At 39.0% G+C, this 19869-nt stretch overlaps 9 protein-coding genes across 9 annotated transcripts; 5 read left to right on the forward strand and 4 right to left on the reverse strand.

Annotated features, from left to right (window-relative positions):
• Positions 1-101: 101 nt before the first annotated feature.
• SNZ1 (pyridoxine biosynthesis protein) lies at positions 102-980 on the forward strand (the record flags this gene model as incomplete). The annotated part of the gene is made up of 1 exon (XM_043192227.1): positions 102-980. The coding sequence occupies one exon, from the start codon at positions 102-104 to the stop codon at positions 978-980; it is 879 nt and encodes a 292-aa protein (XP_043048199.1).
• Positions 981-1124: 144 nt separating this feature from the next.
• PEX22 (Pex22p) lies at positions 1125-1772 on the reverse strand (the record flags this gene model as incomplete). Its single annotated transcript, XM_043192228.1, has 1 exon — positions 1125-1772. The coding sequence occupies one exon, from the start codon at positions 1770-1772 to the stop codon at positions 1125-1127; it is 648 nt and encodes a 215-aa protein (XP_043048200.1).
• A 291-nt stretch (positions 1773-2063) lies between these two features.
• On the reverse strand, positions 2064-6797 carry LTE1 (mitotic regulator; the record flags this gene model as incomplete). The annotated part of the gene is made up of 1 exon (XM_043192229.1): positions 2064-6797. One exon carries the CDS (start codon positions 6795-6797, stop codon positions 2064-2066), a length of 4734 nt encoding a protein of 1577 aa, XP_043048201.1.
• A 560-nt stretch (positions 6798-7357) lies between these two features.
• SLX9 (uncharacterized protein) lies at positions 7358-7979 on the reverse strand (the record flags this gene model as incomplete). The annotated part of the gene is made up of 2 exons (XM_043192230.1): positions 7358-7906; positions 7977-7979. 2 exons carry the CDS (start codon positions 7977-7979, stop codon positions 7358-7360), a joined length of 552 nt encoding a protein of 183 aa, XP_043048202.1.
• A 168-nt stretch (positions 7980-8147) lies between these two features.
• SPR1 (Spr1p) lies at positions 8148-9672 on the reverse strand (the record flags this gene model as incomplete). The annotated part of the gene is made up of 2 exons (XM_043192231.1): positions 8148-9354; positions 9665-9672. The coding sequence occupies 2 exons, from the start codon at positions 9670-9672 to the stop codon at positions 8148-8150; spliced, it is 1215 nt and encodes a 404-aa protein (XP_043048203.1).
• Positions 9673-10574: 902 nt separating this feature from the next.
• Positions 10575-15011, forward strand: FHL1 (Fhl1p; the record flags this gene model as incomplete). The annotated part of the gene is made up of 1 exon (XM_043192232.1): positions 10575-15011. The coding sequence occupies one exon, from the start codon at positions 10575-10577 to the stop codon at positions 15009-15011; it is 4437 nt and encodes a 1478-aa protein (XP_043048204.1).
• Positions 15012-15463: 452 nt separating this feature from the next.
• PRE2 (proteasome core particle subunit beta 5) lies at positions 15464-16312 on the forward strand (the record flags this gene model as incomplete). Its single annotated transcript, XM_043192233.1, has 1 exon — positions 15464-16312. One exon carries the CDS (start codon positions 15464-15466, stop codon positions 16310-16312), a length of 849 nt encoding a protein of 282 aa, XP_043048205.1.
• Positions 16313-16591: 279 nt separating this feature from the next.
• On the forward strand, positions 16592-17310 carry RPL11 (60S ribosomal protein uL5; the record flags this gene model as incomplete). The annotated part of the gene is made up of 2 exons (XM_043192234.1): positions 16592-16594; positions 16789-17310. The coding sequence occupies 2 exons, from the start codon at positions 16592-16594 to the stop codon at positions 17308-17310; spliced, it is 525 nt and encodes a 174-aa protein (XP_043048206.1).
• Positions 17311-17858: 548 nt separating this feature from the next.
• KQ657_001437 (uncharacterized protein) lies at positions 17859-18521 on the forward strand (the record flags this gene model as incomplete). Its single annotated transcript, XM_043192235.1, has 1 exon — positions 17859-18521. One exon carries the CDS (start codon positions 17859-17861, stop codon positions 18519-18521), a length of 663 nt encoding a protein of 220 aa, XP_043048207.1.
• Between the last annotated feature and the right edge of the window lie 1348 nt (positions 18522-19869).

The following is a 19869-nucleotide window of genomic DNA, read 5'->3' on the forward strand; positions in this document are numbered from 1 at the left end:
TCAAATAGTTTTCCACAACTGCATTATTTATATATGGAGCACTGTTCTACAACTTATTACCTATAATCACCAACAAGAATTAACCAAAGTATCAATTGAGCATGTCAGAGTTCAGAATTAAGGCCGGGTTGGCCCAGATGTTAAAGGGTGGTGTCATCATGGATGTAGTAACTGCAGAACAAGCCAAAATAGCTGAGAAGGCCGGTGCTTGTGCAGTTATGGCATTGGAACAAATCCCCGCAGAAATGAGAGCTAGTGGCAGAGTATGTCGTATGTCTGATCCCAAGATGATCAGATCGATTATGGAAGCCGTTTCCATTCCTGTTATGGCTAAAGTTAGAATTGGCCATACTGTAGAAGCACAAGTGTTGGAGGCCTTGGAAATTGATTACATTGATGAAAGTGAAGTGTTGACTCCAGCTAACAAGGAACTTCATATTGCCAAGAGTGACTTCAAGGTCCCCTTTGTGTGTGGAGCCAAAGATTTAGGCGAAGCCTTGAGACGGATTAATGAAGGTGCAGCTATGATTAGAACCAAAGGTGAAGCCGGTACCGGAGATGTTTCCGAAGCGGTGAAACACATTTCCAAGATCAAAGCCGAAATTGCCGAATATTCCAAGATTACTGATGAAAATGAATTGAATGCCTTAGCAAAGGAGTTAAGAGTCCCTAGATCACTCTTAGATGAAGTTTTAAAGGCCGGTAGATTACCCGTTGTCAACTTTGCTGCTGGAGGGGTTGCAACTCCTGCAGATGCTGCTTTATTGATGCAATTGGGTTGTGATGGGATCTTTGTAGGTTCGGGTATTTTCACGTCAGAAAATCCTCAACTTTTGGCTACTGCCATTGTAAATGCTACTACTCATTACGATGATCCGAAGAAGGTTTTGGATTATTCAACTGATTTGGGTAAGTTGATGTTTGGAGTTGCCATTGATTCAATTGGCGATAAGGACCGTTTATCTAAAAGAGGTTGGTAATATTAATTAAGACCATATTAATGACAATAATAATATAATAGTGACCATAGTATCTACCATAGTCCGTAGTCTTATAGTCCCATAGTATAACGTAGTACCCCATTCGGTACATCCTCGGATGTCTCAACGCACCACCTGCAGTACCTAAGTAAAGAATATGGGAGACAACTTCTTACTTACATCCAATTTATCTTGATCAAGGGAGATTATCTCCTTTATAAACCGTCCAATATCCTGAGGGAACTTGTCCTTGGTGATTCCCAAGTCATCCAAACATATCAACAACATATCTGGTTGTAAATTCTTCAAGATATTAAAGTAGCCATGTATGTTACTGCATCTCAATAGCTTGTAGTTCTCCACTAAAGTCCGGGGTACACTGTAGGCCGAAAGAGACTGAGACTCTTCCACCATCACAACCAGCAGTGTAGACGCAGACGCAGATCCAGATGTGTCAATGCTGGATGCAAGATCATCCAACAGTAAGTTAGGAGGTAATATGAATGTCACGTTCTCTGAATGTAGGAGAATCTCATTCAATGGTAAGTCACTAGTCAATATCGTATGGGATAACGTAAGTGCTATCTTCTTCAGAGTATATCTAGTTGACACAGCAGTCGAATCAGATTCATTATGACTGCTAATATCATTGTGACTGCTATTATTACTGTTATCTTTATTAGGGCTATTATCATTCTCAATCGATTTATAGATCTTATATACGGCTGAAGCAATTGCTGCTGCTACAGCCGCACCAACGACCCACTTGACGTTCTTCTGTTTCCGACTCATTCCTCGCTGTCTTTCTCTACCTGACTCAATTTAATGGTGTCAATACGCTGTGTGATTCTTTTGATAGTTGTTTCAACGTTATGGTTACAAAGATAACAAGCCCCAACAAATACTGTGGGAGCGGAGAAGCTCATTTTCAGGTAAGCAGCACACTACTTTTAGAGTCGTGCACAAACCAGGCTAAAACGGTATATACTTAGTTTCAGTCTAGCCAACTGCTACTAACAATATTGACTAGATTCTCTTATACTAATTATTGTACTAATTACTGCATACTGTACAACTATTATATTAGTTCTCAATGTGACTTAAGCAGTAGTTCATTTCGTCTTCATCAAGAGACTTAATGTAAAGACATTTGGATAATAACTCTGGATTCACTTGAATATCATAAGAATTCGACCATTCAATGCATTGGGAAAGCGATTTAACAATGTGAACGGATGTCCGATACTTTGAAAAGTTAATCAACTTCAAATTATCGTTATCAGAATCAATGGTTGATACCGTAGAAGCAACTTCTGTAGCAAGCATCGACGACATGTTAGGAGGAGCCAATGATGACGTATTGATAGTAGTAGACTCTTTATTCGATGATCCAGTATGATTAGGTGCAATGGTTGACTTGACAAAGGTAGGTCTCTCTTCATTAAAGATCAAGTCAGATAAATACAATCCAACAAATGGTACACAACCTTTGGATGGTTTAATTTGGTTGATACTAAGTCTGATGTTTAAAAAGTTCTTGATAGGTGATGCCAACTCTTCCAAGTTCTTCAACATAAGAATATCCCCCGGAGGTAAGGATTTCCAAGTCTCTTTCATTCGTTGAACCTTTTCGGAGGTCAATGCTAGGATAATCTGCATCAACGTAGAATAGTTTTGAAGAGTATAACAGTTTTGAGCCACATGGATTAATCTGGAAATCAAATGGATTCTTTCACTTTGATATTTGGTTAATAAACATTCGGAAATAATCCAATTCACCATCAAATTGAACCGAGCAATTACTAATGTCACTCCACGGTACCCTGTATAATAGCTATCGTTTATAATAACTTCCAACCAACTGTTCACTGGGGTTAATTCTTTGTTCCATTTCAATTCAATTAACTCCTTCCAGTCAATCTCTTGCAACATATCTCTTTCAATTAACGTGAAATGATCAGCCAAGGCCTTAGAACCGTAACTTAACACAAACGAAATGTGTCTGTTGGCTTCAAGAACATTATCAGTTGAAAAGATATCTTTAGATAATTGATAACTATCAAGAACTGTTCTTGGAGATTCCTTTTGACTATTACGGTTAGATAGGTTCTCCTGTGTTTTGTTGGAGTCTTCTGACATTGATGCATTAGGAGTCGAGCACAGAACAGGAGTATCACCTTTGGTACTTTTAAGAACTAAAGGTGGCACTTCCTGGGTTATATTTGGCAAATTATCATGACTGATGTCTTGAGTATCAACTGCATTGATAGCATTTAATATATCTTGAGTATCTTCTTGAGTATTCATACTGCTTTCATTATGAGGCGTAACTTCATATTGCATTTCCTCTTCCACAGTCCTTGGAGCAAAATGATCAATATTGATTGCTTCATCTGCGTCACTTTCTTCTTCTTCTTCACCACCACTATCTTTGAAGTCCTCCGCCTTAGCACCTGCTTGGAATATCAACTCTGCTTCTGAAGAATTATATGTGCCATTAGATTCAGCATCCTTAAGAATCACTCTCTTAGGCTCCTCATCATCTTCTTCTTCAGGTTCGTCTTCATCCTCCTGTTCGTTGAAATAGCTATCATCTTGAAGTCTTTGAATATACTCAACCTTGTGCTTCATCTGTTCCTCAAAGCGATGGTTCTCAATATCATAAATCAGAGAATGTTTTCCTTCTAATTTGTACAATGCAAATTCCACTGGATCTGTCATTTGAAATGATTCATCTGGAATAGAAGCAAGTTCTTTTAAAACTCCACTACTTATACCTGGAATTGCCACGTTGGAATTGGAGGTTCCTGAATCTTTATTTTGCTTAATTGCCCTTAAGGAGACAGAAAATATTGAGCTATCAGCAATATCGCTCAGTCGAGTCGACATATGCATCAGATGAGCAAGTGACTTCTTCTTCATACTTCCTCCACTTAGCAAAGAATGACTCTTGTTTGCCAACTGACTATTCAGCTCGAAATTATCAGAAAACGGTAACTCATTAAGTGCAAGGCAAGTAAACCGAACACTCTTTCTTAATGACGAAGATTTAGAAAGAGCAGACCCCACAGAAGCTCGAACATTAAACGGAATATCTAATGTCTTGGTGCTTGTGGTCCTTGGTATTCTGAGTTCGGACTGGTCTTTATTACCAGCTCGCAAGTTGTTGAAACCGGTCTTTTTCCGTAAACCATACTCATTCTCCTTATTATCTTCCAATCTAGTAGCAGCAGGGGAACTGCTAGAAAATGCTGAATCGTAACTCAAATAAGATTTCATTGAATCTCTTTTGAAGGATGAATTCTTTGAAATTATCGACATTCGATTAGCTACCAAATTCATCTCATTGAAGCTGATGGTTCTAACATTTTGTTCAGGAGAAACAGCTATTCCCAAATCTTGAACTTCTGCATCATAGCGACTTGGAGATGAAATTGATGATCCAAAACTTACACTTTCATTTCCACTTTTAGGCTCATTGAAGGCATCACTTACATCAAAATACTGAGTTGCTGTTTTAGTTATTCGTTGTATACCTTTGCTGTTAACTCTCATTAGTTCATCGCTATTCTGTACTATCTCTTGAGAGTATTCTGCCAGGTTCTCAAGATTGAGCTCATTCTCATCATTCCAGTTAATATTAGTTGGGTTTTGGAATGAAGTGTCCTTGGAGTCAACAAGAGTCTCGGGAGTCATCGAGTCGTCATTATCTGGATCGTGGTCAATTTCAGGAGTAATCAGGTCACTCATATGAACAATATCCAACTCACTAGTTTCTTCTTCATAATCATTCATTTGCACATCATTTTCAACAAAAACTTCTTTTTGATTAAGTTTTGGAGAATTAGGTCCAATCAGTGATTTGCATTCTTCATCCATTTCTGGGTGACTCCCTAAAGGCGAAGTATCTACTTCATCCAATTGAGTATTTCTTTTGCTGTGATTCATGTAGAACCTAATTAGATACTCAAGTTCGTCAATCAATCTTGCACTCAAGATATCGACTCTAGAACCATCTAACAGATCTGAAGTAGTTGCATGTATGGAACTGGGCTTATTATTTATAGTAGTCAGTGCCATCAGTATAGAGCTTTCGGACATTGAAGTCGTTGAAACACTACGACCCATTGGAGAGCCGGCCATCATATCCAATAACTCAGTTTCAGTCGTAGCTCCTCCATTTGCTCTATGATTTGTGAAGGACTTCTTCCAGTTACCCATTATTTTCTTCAACGATCTTGATCTAACAACTTCTTCTTGTTCATTGGAAGGCTTTACTGGTCTCACCAAACCCTTATTGTTGTTCTTTGTCCCTGGACCCGCAGAAACTTTTTCAGAACTATTAGATTGTGGAAGGTTAAGCACATAGTCCATCTTCTTAACGGGTGTTGGGGGTAAAATTGATTCAACTTTTGATGTTGGAACTTTGATCTTACCATTAGTTGAGAATCCTGTGGCATCCAATCTACTTGGGGAATCTTTCAGCAAGGATGTTGAAGATTCAAATATTTTTGTAGTTTTCTTTAAAGACAACGATGAGTTGGTTAAGTTCAAATGATTATGTTTCTTTCTCTTGATAATATTTTTAGTACTAGCACCATACAGTTTCTTCGGATAGAGATTGGCACTATTATGTTGAAAACCACCAAATTGAGGACTGGCATTGAAGATGGGACTAGGATCACTCCGGTCTTGAAATCCCTTAAGTTTCTCATTCAATGAGGAACTTGAAGAATGATGTTGAAGTAGTAAGTTATTTATACAATATTGAGGATTATCCATCGGCCTTTGATTGTCATCGAAAATGATCATCTTATGATGACTTTTCAAGTCATAAAGTGAAAGCATGGCTGAACGTCTAAAAGAAGGGTTGGTATGTATCGACATTTCGGTGTTTGATTTTGATAGTTTTTTTGTTTGGATTTCTAATGGGATTATGTACTGTAAAATGTTCGAATGGACATCTTCAGGACTATAAGTAAACCCCCAAAAGTCTCTTATTTGATTTAGCCAATGAATCTTCAAATCTCCTAATATTTTCTTCTCAAATAACATGGAGTCCGTCACCAAGTTTGATTCTGCAGTGATTTTATTCAAGTTGGTGACAAAGTAATTGCAAAGAGTTGTATTGTTATCGAAATCATCAACAAAATAGTTGATAATCCAATGACGTAAAACCACGAAAGTTCTCAAAAGTGTCAATTTACCAACGTTGATGTTGTCTTGTGAAGTGGAATTGATATATTGTAGAGCCCAATAGAGCCTGGTTATTAACATTGCCATAACACGGTCAGCATCAATGAAAACACGATATGTTAAAAAAAAGTCACACACCAAATTGTAGTCTATGACTTCAGGAGAAGTGAGTTGAACCACGAGGGCTTTGAGAGTTGCTTGGTTGACAAGTTCAGGGTTGTGTTCATCAAATTTGATTAGATCCGAGGGATGGGGAAAGGGGAATAGTCTTTCCTCATCAAACATTGATTCGTTATGCTTGTTATAAGTATATGCTGGACCGATTTTATATTCTTTCTTTGGACTATTGAAGATGTTTTCATCATTATGGACATCATCCTCAATGTCATCATCATGATCATCATCATCATTATGGCCATGGTCTAAATCGCACACATTGTTCCCGTTATGTTGATGGCCATCTATGGAGTCATTATCAAGCGACATAAGACCATCTTCTGGTGATAACAAGTTTAGCTTCTCCATTTCTGGACCTAAGTGATCGGCATATGGCGTATGATGTTCTTGGTCTGAATCCAAAGGGTCTGAGACTCCTTCAGTTCCCACCAGAATGACATTCATTGCAGCACAACTTAGCTAACGGTTAAAAAAAGCTGTAATTGATATCCACAACTAATGACGATGTTATTTACAAATGTATATCACAGTACGGTACAATACACAAAACAACAGTGGAATAGATCAGACAAAAATAAAAGCCGTCTCTATTAATATTAATATTGATATTATTATTATGAGGAATCGATGCGTACAGCAGTTCCTTCCGGTAAGGCTTAGGGGCGTTATTATATAAACATAAACAGTCGTCAGTTAAAAGAATTCGTGTTTGTAGGACGGGAAATTATGGTCTGTTTGTTTACCATCTGGTAGCGCGACACAGAGCAGTTAGTAGCAACCGTTTGGTTTACCTGAATACACGTATTATGAGAGGACGCGATGTACATAGACGAGTGTGTACAAATATGGTAGGAGTAACGGTAACGGTAATTGTCATGGGAATCGGCTACATGGTAGCACCAACGACGTAGGGACTGCAGTTGTATACTTGGACCACCTCGTTGGGTCTAACTCATTAGGAGTGTCCCTACTCACTTTGTAACTCCCAATACTATTCTATATATCTATTTATTCATATTGTGCTTAATGGCATCTTTCAATGCCGCAAATGGACTACTTCTAAACTGAGTGCTACTTAAAACTTGATTGAAATTTTCATGTTCTTGCTTCAAAATAAACCTTCTGCCCGATTGTTTGTTGGCATTTGGAGCATTGGTATTCTTCCTTTCTGCTTCAATGTATTCAGGCTCTGCATTCTGGGGTTCAATATCAACAAATTCATCCATAGGTAAACTGGTTAAAAGTTCATCCATTTGTGGCTTTAACTGTTCTCTTTCTTTCCGCTTCTTTCTCCGAATCACAGATTTACTTAATTTATTGGATGTATTGAACGTAACTTTACCAAGCAACTTCTCGTTGAATGTTCGCGTCTTAGCTATTTGCTTATCTTTCTTGGATATTTGTGCAAGCTTCAATAAGGGATTGAAATTTGATGTCTCCTCCAAAATATTGGCATTATGCTCTGCTTTAAGTAAATTTATCTTATCTTTGATGTCAGCTCTTCTGTTGGCCTTTGCTATCTTACCTCGAACGGTGGAACGCTTCTTAACTGCCTAAAATAATAATCGGGTTAGTAAAACATCACTGGATATTCGCTATGAAAGCATCATCGTCTTTACATACCATCTTAGACCGTTGTATGAGCTTTCAAGTTGTATGCGATGATCATCGCAGAGTGGTCCCCACATAATTTCTGGTGATGATTTTCAGCTTAAAAATCTATGCTTATGTAAGCATGTAAGAAAACTATCTAATAGGTGCAAAAGGCCTAGCATTAAAGTATATATGCATATGTTAAGGGTGGTAGAGGTCCTTGAGCACTTGGTTGTCGTTTATAATTTGATTTATAGTAGAAGGAAGTAATCCTATGGCTACCAACTTTGTATAATCCCATTCCCATGCACCTTCTGTCTTGTATGTCCAGAATATCCACCCTCCACAAGACCTTTCATATACTTGGATCTGCAAATAAATGAACTTTAGAGTATTAACTATATCTTCGGAGGCCCATTTGGCTATATCTTTATAGTTTGAACAAGTTCCGATTGGAATGGTTTGTTGTAAAGTACCATCAAATCGATGTCCCAATCCTACACCGTTTAAGTAAGGTGCACAATCAGTTAGAGCTCCACTGAACTCCCCCACCACTTTGGAGTTTTCTGACTGAGCAAGCATATTACCTAATTTAATGACATTTTGAAAGTGTAGCTCCCTATCCCATTCAATTTGTGCCTGCGAAAAGATGCTATAGAAGTGGTGATCAACAGTGACTTGAGTAGGGGTAGTATCTTGGAACCCAGCCCATGCATCGATGCCTAAGAATGCGTCATGAACGAAAATAGGAATATCATAAGTTTGGGACATTTCTGATGCTAATTGATAGAATTCTTCGATCTTAGACCGTCCAAGGATAGGACCAAACGGTTCGTTAACCACCTCAATGCTATGAATTGTTTCCCGAAAAGGCTGCAGAGAATACTTTGCAAATACGAACCTTAAGACATTAACAGATATTTGAAATGAATCGTCATTCTGTAACCATAATGGGGGTGAAGTTCTTTGGCCACTATTATCAAAACCATTTTGAGATCCTGGCATTCCATGTAAATCTATTTGAACCTTCAAACCATATTCTTTACACCATTCGATAGCTTTATCCAAATACTTCAACTGACCAGCAACATATGGATCGCCTGCTTGTTTCTGTATTGCCCAATAGCCAATAGGAACACGAATCATATTGAACCCCATAGAACTGATTGAAGCAATATCTGATTTGGTAATGAAAGACGCCCAGTGGCTACTGAGCAATGGTTGAGCCTCGGGACCTAATTGTAGACAAAGAGTATATTCATCGACTAGAACACTTTTGGTGATATTCAGCGCTAATTCAAACAAGGAAGGTGTGATCCAAGGCTCTAAAACTAACCATCCTCCTAAACTTACTCCTCTAATGGATTCAGAATTATGCTTCAATGCACTCGAATTAACATTATTATTACTATTATTATTATTATTATTATTTTTAACTCTGAGATTAGAATGGTGGTCGCTTGAAGCAAGACAAAGTGTAAAACTTAAAATGACAGTTAGGAGGAACGACCACCAAATAACCATAGTTTTTATTACAGCTTAGAACAAACTAGCTATAGCAATCAAATAACAAGAGTAGCGCTGTGTATTCTTAAGCAGGGGTTATTGAAGAAGAACCAGTAAAAGAACTGGCGCTAGAAGATTGTAGATGATTACATGTGCGAAAGATCATAACTACATCCTGTTGAGATACGAAACTCTAATTAGAATATAAATACATGCACATGCTCCAATAAAGATATATAACCGTATGACGTAGATTTGTTAAATATATAAGTTGTAATTTAGTTTCGTATTATACGAGTTATGTCAAACATGGTTTCATAAGTAATTTCTTTACATACTTATCAACACATATAAATGTGCATATAAACATATAAATGTGCATATAAACATATACATGTACATATAAACATATAAATGTACATATAAACATATACATATGCACATACACATACACAGGTAAGAATATACATATAGTTATAAAAACAGTAAATGCTTATCCAAGTTGCCTAATATGATAGCACTAAGTTGTTAACCTACATAACAACCATTGATCAGACTTAAGCGTACTACTAATTATATATTTTTCAGCTTTCCCTTCTTCTCTAAAACAATATACTAAGCTTTCCATAGTACGACCAAGATTAACCCTATAATAAGTGTATAATTACAAGTAGTATACTCGTGGGTGCAAAAGATCCTGGTCGTCACGTGATCCCCACCAAAATTTCCGATAGTGCACATCGCATCAACATCTCATAACAAAGAACAGTATATCACTTGAACCGGTATATATTGTGCTATAAGTACCGGACTAGGACCTGGTTACGAAGACATTAACCGAGAGGAATCTCCATCTGACACCGCTGGTTTACTTAAAGTTTGCAAAGTTTAGGTGGATTCCCTTTTGATCCCGTATAAATCTTATCCCACCAATCGTAGGGGTACATCAAGATCATATCCTTTTGGGAATCATTAATATTGATATTCATTACACGAAGTCCGCTATTGGTACGTCCCAGATCATCTCATTTTACTAGACGCATTTATCTCGTCTGTTTGCTCGCTTACCCATCCGCATTCATACCAATTGCGTAATCAACTCCGACAACACTTGTGGTTGCGATGAGCGGACCAACCAATCAAGATAATGAGGTGCTGGAAACACCTGAAGTGGTGGATTTACTTATACCGTCACATTCAGGGGGTGCTACAAATCCATTTGATGATCTAAGTTTAGAAAATGAAGAGTTGAATAAAATGTTAGGTTTGAGTACTTCTGTTTCCAATCTTGAAACTTCGACTCCCTCAGGAACAAAAGACATTCTTGCAGCTATAGATGGTATCCTGACGGCTTCACCTATCCATGTGGCGCTTGAATCACGAAAATCAACTTCTGATACGGTACCAGATACTTTTGGGGACACATTTACATCGACATCACCTCAAACAACTCCCATGTTTGAAGACGAACAAGGATCAAGAACAAAGTCACATACACCAATACAGCCGTCGTCACCGACAGTAACAACAACTTCAACGTCAGCATCAACATTAACACCAGCATCTCAGATGGCCACTACAAACTCTAAATCCAAACAGCCTCTTGAGGAACGAAAACGGTCATCAGTATTCCCGGTGACTCTGGAGTCTGCATTAGGGAAAGAATTTGCCAAAAGAGTTAATCCAAAGTCAAGCACGAAAAGCTCGAACGTAGCCTCTGATGATGAGGAGGAGGATGATGAAGCAGCAGAAGTGGCCAAGATCTCTGCATACGCACGCTTGGATTTTGAGCATTTCACATTCTATGTGCAAACTTTGCAAGTGATTCTTGGAAGGCGATCGAACGAAGATGCCAATCTGCATGCTGTTGATGTTCATTTATCGTCAAAGAAAGCCATATCCCGAAAACATGCTAAGATCTTCTACAACTTTGGAACTCAAAGGTTTGAACTTTCGGTACTCGGAAGAAATGGTGCATTTGTTGATGATTTATTTGTTGAAAAGGGTATAACAGTACCATTGACCGATGGAACAAAAATACAAGTCGGTGATATTCCATTCTCGTTTGTTCTACCTTCGATAGAAGCAGCAGAGAATAAAAACGCAACTTCTCAAGCTGCAAAGCCTTTTAATCCTAGTGATGCTATTAATCTTCGGTCTAACTTATATCATGTTCAAACTCCCGGGAAGATGAAGAAAGGAAATAAAGTAACAAAGGAAATAGAATCCGAGAAGAAGGTGGAGCTTCCAACTATGGACATAAAAGTGTCAAAGAGTGAATTACTTGTGCCATCTAAAGCTGTATCAAATACACTTGAAACAGACACACTGACTACACAGGCCTCAAATCTGGCTACACTGGCCCCAAATTTGAACCTGGCGGAGAAAGTACCACAGAATAACAGAACAAACCATAAGATACAAGGTAAATACCAAGGTAAGACACCCCATACAGAAGGAATTAAAAACCGGAGAAAGTCATCATTCACTCTTCCCAAAGAATTCAAAGATATGTCTGCCTCATCCCGTAGGAATTCCTTAATACTTCAACGAAGGCTTTCAACCTCTAGACGAAAATCCATGAATCCTGGAAATCAAGATGAAGTTGGCGATATTCTAAAGGAGTTGGGAATTAATTCTATTGACGAAATTGGTGATGTTGATCCAAATGTTCTTGATGAACAACTTCTGAGCATTCTTGGAGATGACAGTGAGTTTGATCATGAGACTTCTCTAAGATTATCAGCATTCAATGAGTCTGCCATATTGGAAGAAGATGAGAAATCATCAAAGGAAATAGAAATTACGGTCAAGCTGGAAGATCCTAGTAAATCATTATCATCTCAAAGAAATGAAAGTTTAGGTCTTGACCTCCTCGATCCGGAAATTGCGACTTTGGCACCATTGATTGTTGCTCATAATGAAGAATTACTTCGGGAGAAGGAAGCAAAGGAAAAGGTTCAAGAAATGACTTTGGAACATCCACTTATAGGAAAACCTGCTAATAATAATCCTCTTTTAGGAAAGCCCGCGTCCATCCAACCACCGCACAATCCTAGATTATATGGGAAGCCATTATCTTCCATTGCTAAACCTCAGTTGCTCCACAATGGCCTTCCTGTCACCACTAATATGTCCACCACCAATACCTTACCACATAATAATTTCAAAGGAATTGGCTTAGGGAGTTTACCTATGAACTTGCAATCTGGCTTAGGCGGTGGGAATTCATTCCCACACCCAATTATACCTCCAAGGCCACCTTTACCCAAATTAAATGTAACGGTCAATTACATCACTGAATCCCATCCTCGTCAATCATCATCCTACAAGGCTATCACGGTTGACTTGAAACCGTCACATCCTTCGGTTTGTCTTAGAAAGTCCATGGAACCATTAGGTCAATTGCCTAAGATTCCTGCTCGAAATAAGCCAATAAGAAAGTCCAAACCAATTTATAATGCTAATGAGATCCCTGATATGTATAAGTTGAAGCCCAATATTTCGAATTCTATTATGATTACCAATGTTCTTTCCAAGGCAGCAGCTACTTCTACCACAGGTCTTACCATTAGTGAATTGCATGATGCTATCCGAGAAACATATCCATATTATAAGTATTGTGCTGATGGGTGGCAGTTCTCAGTTAATCACAGTTTAAGGCTTAGCAAGAGTTTTAAAAGGTTACCGAATAAAAAGGACAATGAATGGTGTTGGGTGATTGATGAGTCATTTATAATTGATAAGGAAAAGGCCAGAAAGAAGCAACAAGAAATAGCTGCTGCTAAATCAAAGGCAGCTGCTATTAGAACTGAAGAGTTGAAGCAGAAACAAAGATTAGAAGCTCAGCAAGCCATTTCAAACAATATTATTGGTAGAGGAATCAGTTCACCATTTGGCATCACTGCTGGTCTAAAGATGCCCCAATCACAGTTTGTGAGTCTGAATAAGGCTATAAATGGTGTTCAAATCCCCACTAGCATTGCAGAAATGGCCAGTCAAATCACACATAATGGGAGAACTATACCCCCAAGCGCACTGGGATATTTTCCTGGATCGGCATTGGCAACTTCACCAGGTATGGGAGGAAGTAGTAGTCCCCCCATGGGGATATCTCCACCTGGTAATTTAAGTCCCTTGATGAAGACAAGCAGTACCAACATTAAAGCTCAATTGGCAGCAAATAGAGCCATTTCCAATGCGAAGTTCCCACCTAAACCCAATGCTTCTGGAGAACAACCTAAAACGATACCAGTTCATGGTTGGACTCCTAAATCACAAAATACTATATCATCTTCAAATCCAAGTACATCTGTTACAAATACTACTAGAGAGACCTCAACAGCTAAACTGGTTTCACCCCCAATTACGTCTCAGACTATTAACCAAGATACCAAAAAGTCTTTGGCTTATTTACAGAAGGAATTATTTGTGCTATACAAAGCCAGGAAGCTATCGTACAATACAGCGACGACTACCGAGATAATTACTAATGCCCTTGCAACGACAATCGCCCAAGTGAATGCTATCGGAGCTAAGGCCGGTTGTGGAGATAATGCGTTGATCTTCTTGGTGGAGAAGGCACCTCAACAAGTGAGCAAGATCTTGGATATTGCCTTGTCCAAATCGATTAAGGAGAAGCAAGGTACAATGCTCTCCAGGCAAGCAACACCTGGTCCTTCTAGTAGTGGTCCTGGTACTCCCCAAGTTGCATCACCTTCACCTGTGACGACCACCGCACTCAAAGTACCGACTACTACTACTACTGCTGCTGCTGCTGCTACTGCTACTGCTACTGCTGCTGCTGCTGCTACTACTACTACTACTACTGTATCAGATACTGCCAGTAGAGTTTCCACACCAGTAATACCTCCTCCCGTCGTTGCAGCACCCATTCCCAAGAAGGCAACGGAGCCAATACTTGCAGCATCCGAACAAAACGATTCCGACGTCGAACCATTGTTGTCGAAGCCTGCTTCACCGTACCAACCCACAAGTAATACTATAGCAGGTGCAGCAGATGAAGCAACAGAAGTAACAGTACCACCACCACCATCACCATTGGTTAGAACGAATGAGACTTCAAATACTAAAACTGAATCTATCCAGACTACACCTACATCCAACACATCACAGGTCCTGCCCAAAATAGAGGCCATCCAACAGCCACCTTTATCCAACACGAACACAATTACTTCCAAACCAACAATACCATCAACGATATCACCAACCGTCTCAACTCCTACCATGAAGAAACCATCATATAATCATCCTGGACTTTCCAAACCACCAGTGTTCTCTTCAACACCCAAACCACCAAGTTTTGGGTCCAAAGGAGGGTCTAAATTTTCACAGATGGCCAAGACACCTTTATTCTTATCCAATAGAACTCCCTTGTCGTCGTCTACACCATCTGGTGGCACACCTGTACAATCCAAGTCATTTACACCAAGATTATCGACACCTGAACCCATTAACAGTGAGGGAACCAATAAGAGGAAACTTGAAGAGTCCCCCGAGAGTGTTTCCACCAAAGTTCAGAAGATTCTGGACCTATAGAATAGTATAAAATATCTGTATAAATATGATTAATAACAACAGTTGTAGAAGTAGGTTATGCCTTTTGGTGCGCGCTACCACATAAAGATATCATGTACGCTATAAACCTTATGAGCTCTTAAACCAAGTAAATTTGAAGAGCTGGAGTTAAGAAGTCTTATTTTAATCCAACACTTTACATTTATCCGTATTCATCACTATAAGCACTTGTTTCAGCTACAGTGTACTAGTTTGTAGAATAGATTGTGTTGAATTGGTTTTGACACGACATTAATGATGTTCGGTTTGAGGTGGCAAGGAAATAATACAACCACAAGTACTTAACGTTCAACAACAAGAGTACTCAATTGGTTGTTCCGAAGGAAGTGCATGGATTAATTAAAGGTTTATCCGAGGGAAATCACATACAAATAGTTAACTCATAAAGAAGGTTACATACAAAAGATACGTAAATGAACTCCATTGCCAAACAATATACTCAAGGGAATGTTAACCCCGTATCAAGAGAGATCAACGATGCAATGGCGGAGTTAGCAACTCCACCCCAATTGGGATTGGCGCCTACATTACAACTACCACCCATTTCACAACCAACTGACTTTTTAAGAGCTCATACTGATGATGCTACTAATCCCGATTGTAAGATTAAGATTGCTCATGGTACTACTACATTGGCTTTCAGATTCCAAGGAGGGATTATAGTTGCTGTTGATTCCAGAGCCACTGCTGGTAACTGGATTGCATCTCAAACCGTGAATAAAGTTATCAGAATCAATCCGAAATTGTTAGGTACTATGGCTGGTGGTGCAGCTGATTGTCAATATTGGGAAACTTGGTTAGGATCTCAATGTAGGTTATATGAATTAAGAAATAAAGAAAGAATCTCTGTTGCTGCCGCTTCCAAAATCTTATCTAATTTGGTTTATGAATATAAAGGTATGGGTTTATCAATGGGTACAATGATTTGTGGGGTTACCAAAAAGGAAGGTCCAACCATATTCTATGTTGATTCTGATGGTACCAGATTGAAAGGTGATTTATTTTGTGTTGGTTCTGGTCAAACATTTGCTTATGGTGTTTTGGATTCAGACTATAAGTGGGATTTGACCGTAGAAGAAGCCTTATATTTGGGTAAGAGAAGTATATTGGCTGCTACTCATAGAGATGCTTATTCTGGTGGCTCCATTAACTTGTACCATGTTAGTGAAGAAGGTTGGGAATATCACGGTAACTACAATGTGGGTGATATTTTCTGGGATATCAAGGCAAAGGAACACTCCTTTGTTAACGTTGAAACTTAATCCTCGTAACTATAATCAAATAATATTCCATAATAGAAGCCCTAGTGGTCACGTGTTTTACACGTGAGCTAGTATCTGCGTAGTATTGTTGTGCTCAAACCCTATAATTATGTTTTGTCCGGGTAACACCATTGGACACACTTTGTGTCGCATTAACGTGATGTCTGAAAAATTTTCCCTAGTGTGAGTGTGTCTCTGGTACGTTTAATAAAAATATCTAAAACGGTAGTTTCTTCCAAAGTGTATAGTGAACTCCATCCATAGAGAAATATAGCCAAAATGGTATGTGTATATGCTGATGATTAATGAGAGCCCTTTCAAATCGGAATCAAGTGCAATATACTGTTGAATATATTATGTTAAGTACAGAATGAAGTGCACATCCAAGCGAAGTGGAGTATTGATGTCGTGCAATAAATTTGAAGAAAGGTGATCACATACTATTATTGTGACAACATAATACTAACCAGTAATAGTCTGCTAAAGCTCAAAACCCTATGCGTGAACTTCGTATTGAGAAGTTGGTCTTGAACATCTGTGTCGGTGAATCCGGTGATAGATTGACCAGAGCTTCCAAGGTTTTGGAACAATTGTCTGGTCAAACTCCAGTTCAATCCAAGGCTAGATACACTGTCAGAACTTTCGGTATCAGAAGAAACGAAAAGATTGCTGTCCACGTTACTATCAGAGGTCCAAAGGCTGAAGAAATCTTGGAAAGAGGTTTGAAGGTTAAGGAATACCAATTGAAGGCTAAGAACTTTTCTGCTACCGGTAACTTTGGTTTCGGTGTTGAAGAACACATTGACTTGGGTATCAAGTACGACCCAGGTATCGGTATTTACGGTATGGACTTCTACGTTGTCATGGGTAGAGCTGGTGGTAGAATCACCCAAAGAAAGAGAGCCAGAGCCACCATTGGTAACTCTCACAAGACCAACAAGGAAGACACCATTGCTTGGTTCAAGCAAAGATACGATGCTGAAGTTTTGCACAAATAAATAATCTAGTGTTGTGTATTTAATAAAAAAGCATATGTAATATAATTAGTAAAGTGATATTGTATTATTTCTATTTAAGTCTTTCACCCACACACTTTTTAAACAGTGCAAACTCTTTAGCACATCTATCTTTAGCCATAGTTTGGTACGACAGAAGAACACAGTTTCCATAAGCCATTCCTTCTGCTGCGCACCCTCCAGCGGCTCGGAGCAACTTCCGGGCCGGCCTCGTCTTCTTGTCGCTCATTACTGCAGCGCTATATAAATCGGATAAGATAAGATCAGTGTTTAGTCAGACGTAAAGTGCTGAGAGCTAAGAAGAAACTTGGCTGACAGTGATTAATATTTTGGTTTTAGCACTACTATATAAATGTCATCGAAGTCAAATGTAAATTTGCCCCGGATTCTTATTGCCGGAGTTGAATCAAACGTCAATACTACTTCCTCCTTGTTGTTAAGAGAATCCTCAGACCAAAGGAAGGAAGGATATGGTCCTGACATATGGGTCTGGAGCTTGTGATAGCTTACCATGTATGTGTAATAATAATATGACAGTGGCAAAGTTGACAATTACTAACAGAGCCTGTACAGTTTTAGATCTAGACATAAACGATGAAGTGTGGCAACTGGTAGAGGAATCTATACGACGGGAAATGGATTCCGTGGTAGTAGCCGAAGATGGCATGAGACCCATGCATCCGAGAGTGGATATTCTTCTTCCGTTGACAGTGTCAAATCACTGCAAACCGGTGTTAATGGAGGAGATCGAACGATACGAGAGAGAGGAAGAAGAAGCTAGTGATATAAGTGATGATGATGATGGTGATGATGTTAGTGGTAATACTATTATTCGTGATGGCATCAAGTATCCTACGTCCTTCTATAATGATAAGGATGAAATCGACTACGACGCCATTTATACAGCCTTGTCGCACTCCCAATTGGAGAACAGGGACCTAAATCTTCTAGCTGGAACCCAGACAGAAATAGGGATTTGTCAAGATACTTATTTAGTTCATTTGAAGGAGTTACAGGGACAACTCCGGGCACTGGCCAACAGGAAAAGGAAGGAAACAACAGAGTTGGAATATTCACGTAAAAAACGTCAAATTGAAGGTTATGGCCCTGTGGAAACTTATCTCAATCAACGCTGGCACGATCTGATCAGATCAATAGTTGACATGGGGGCAGAAATGGCTACAAAAAATTAAATATTTATATATATTCAGGTTAAACTAATGCATTATTGTAATTATTCTACTTAACAGTGAAGATCTACAAAGACTAACACCATCTGATGTTCTATGTTTCAGGTGAACGAAGCAAACGTACTGACTGAAACTGTTAGCTAGTTCATCGTACCCTAACCCTGTAAGTGTACTCTGTAGTGCCACTTACTTCTTCTTCCGATATGCTACTTCTGTTCTGGAACTACCCATATTCAATATGCGAGGACACCCTTCACTAGCTTTCTCCATTCGTACACACTCTAAGCAGTAATATGCTGGAGTTCCCTCCGAGGTGTTGTTGCCGCATAGAATACATTTGTTCACCAAATGTCCCAAAGAGCATTCAGCACAGATTCTGGCTCTTGTGGTGGGTTTCACAAGTGAGTCGCAACTTGGACATCGACCATCACACAGCGGACAAACAAGTCCGGTTTCGGATCCTGTTTGCTTCATACATTGGACCAAGTCAAACTGATGACGAGACATTGATTTGACTACACGGTGGACTAGGATACCCCAATCTTCGTGTACATGACGGTTTAAATCCCGAGATGCGCCGCCTTACTGAGTCACGTGACATGGGTTTGACATGTTTGGGTGCAAAGGAATGAACTATGGGCTCCTTCGCCATTCAAAGTCGTCCACATTGCCTTTGATAGAGACTGGATTTTCTGTTCGTCCCCCAGGTGCAATTTACAATTTCAGGAGTCAAGTGTTCAAATGTTGACCCAGAATATTTACTTTCCATCTAAAACACGAATAAAGTGAGAAAAATCGGTCCGTATAGAACCAAAATGAGCACTCCCAACCTTAGAGTACAACAAGTACAACAAGTACAACAAGTACAACAAGTACAACAGCTAAAATAGTACTATAAAAGGAAGCCATATAAAGCATTCTTATAGTTACCACTAATTAAAAGCTTTATACTTTTCTGTATCTTCAATTATATCTTTTAATCAGTCCATCATATTTTCCGTCTATGTTCCGTTTGATTTACATTGACTCTGAAGGAACTAAGCAACCCAAGACTAGAGTACTAGGAAACACGTACAATAACGCTAGCTAATTAAAGAATAAACATACAGTATAGCAATCACGCATATTTACCTAGCTTTTCTCCTCGTTCATTCAACCCCTGCTTTTCAACTAGTTTTACATTAGCATATTTGAAACCATTAGATAGGCATTTGCGTGTGTATACCACACCATCTCTTAGCTCCATTCCATATACACCCTAAGTTATATGCCACTGTCTTACCCTGCAACGACTCCTCACTGTCAAACCACGACAAATGGAAGCAGACGAGTGCACCATTTGTCTAGAGGC

Source organism: Scheffersomyces spartinae (genome assembly GCF_019049425.1).
Source record: "Scheffersomyces spartinae strain ARV_011 chromosome Unknown scaffold_16, whole genome shotgun sequence".
Taxonomy (NCBI): Eukaryota; Fungi; Ascomycota; class Pichiomycetes; order Serinales; family Debaryomycetaceae; genus Lizanozyma; species Lizanozyma spartinae.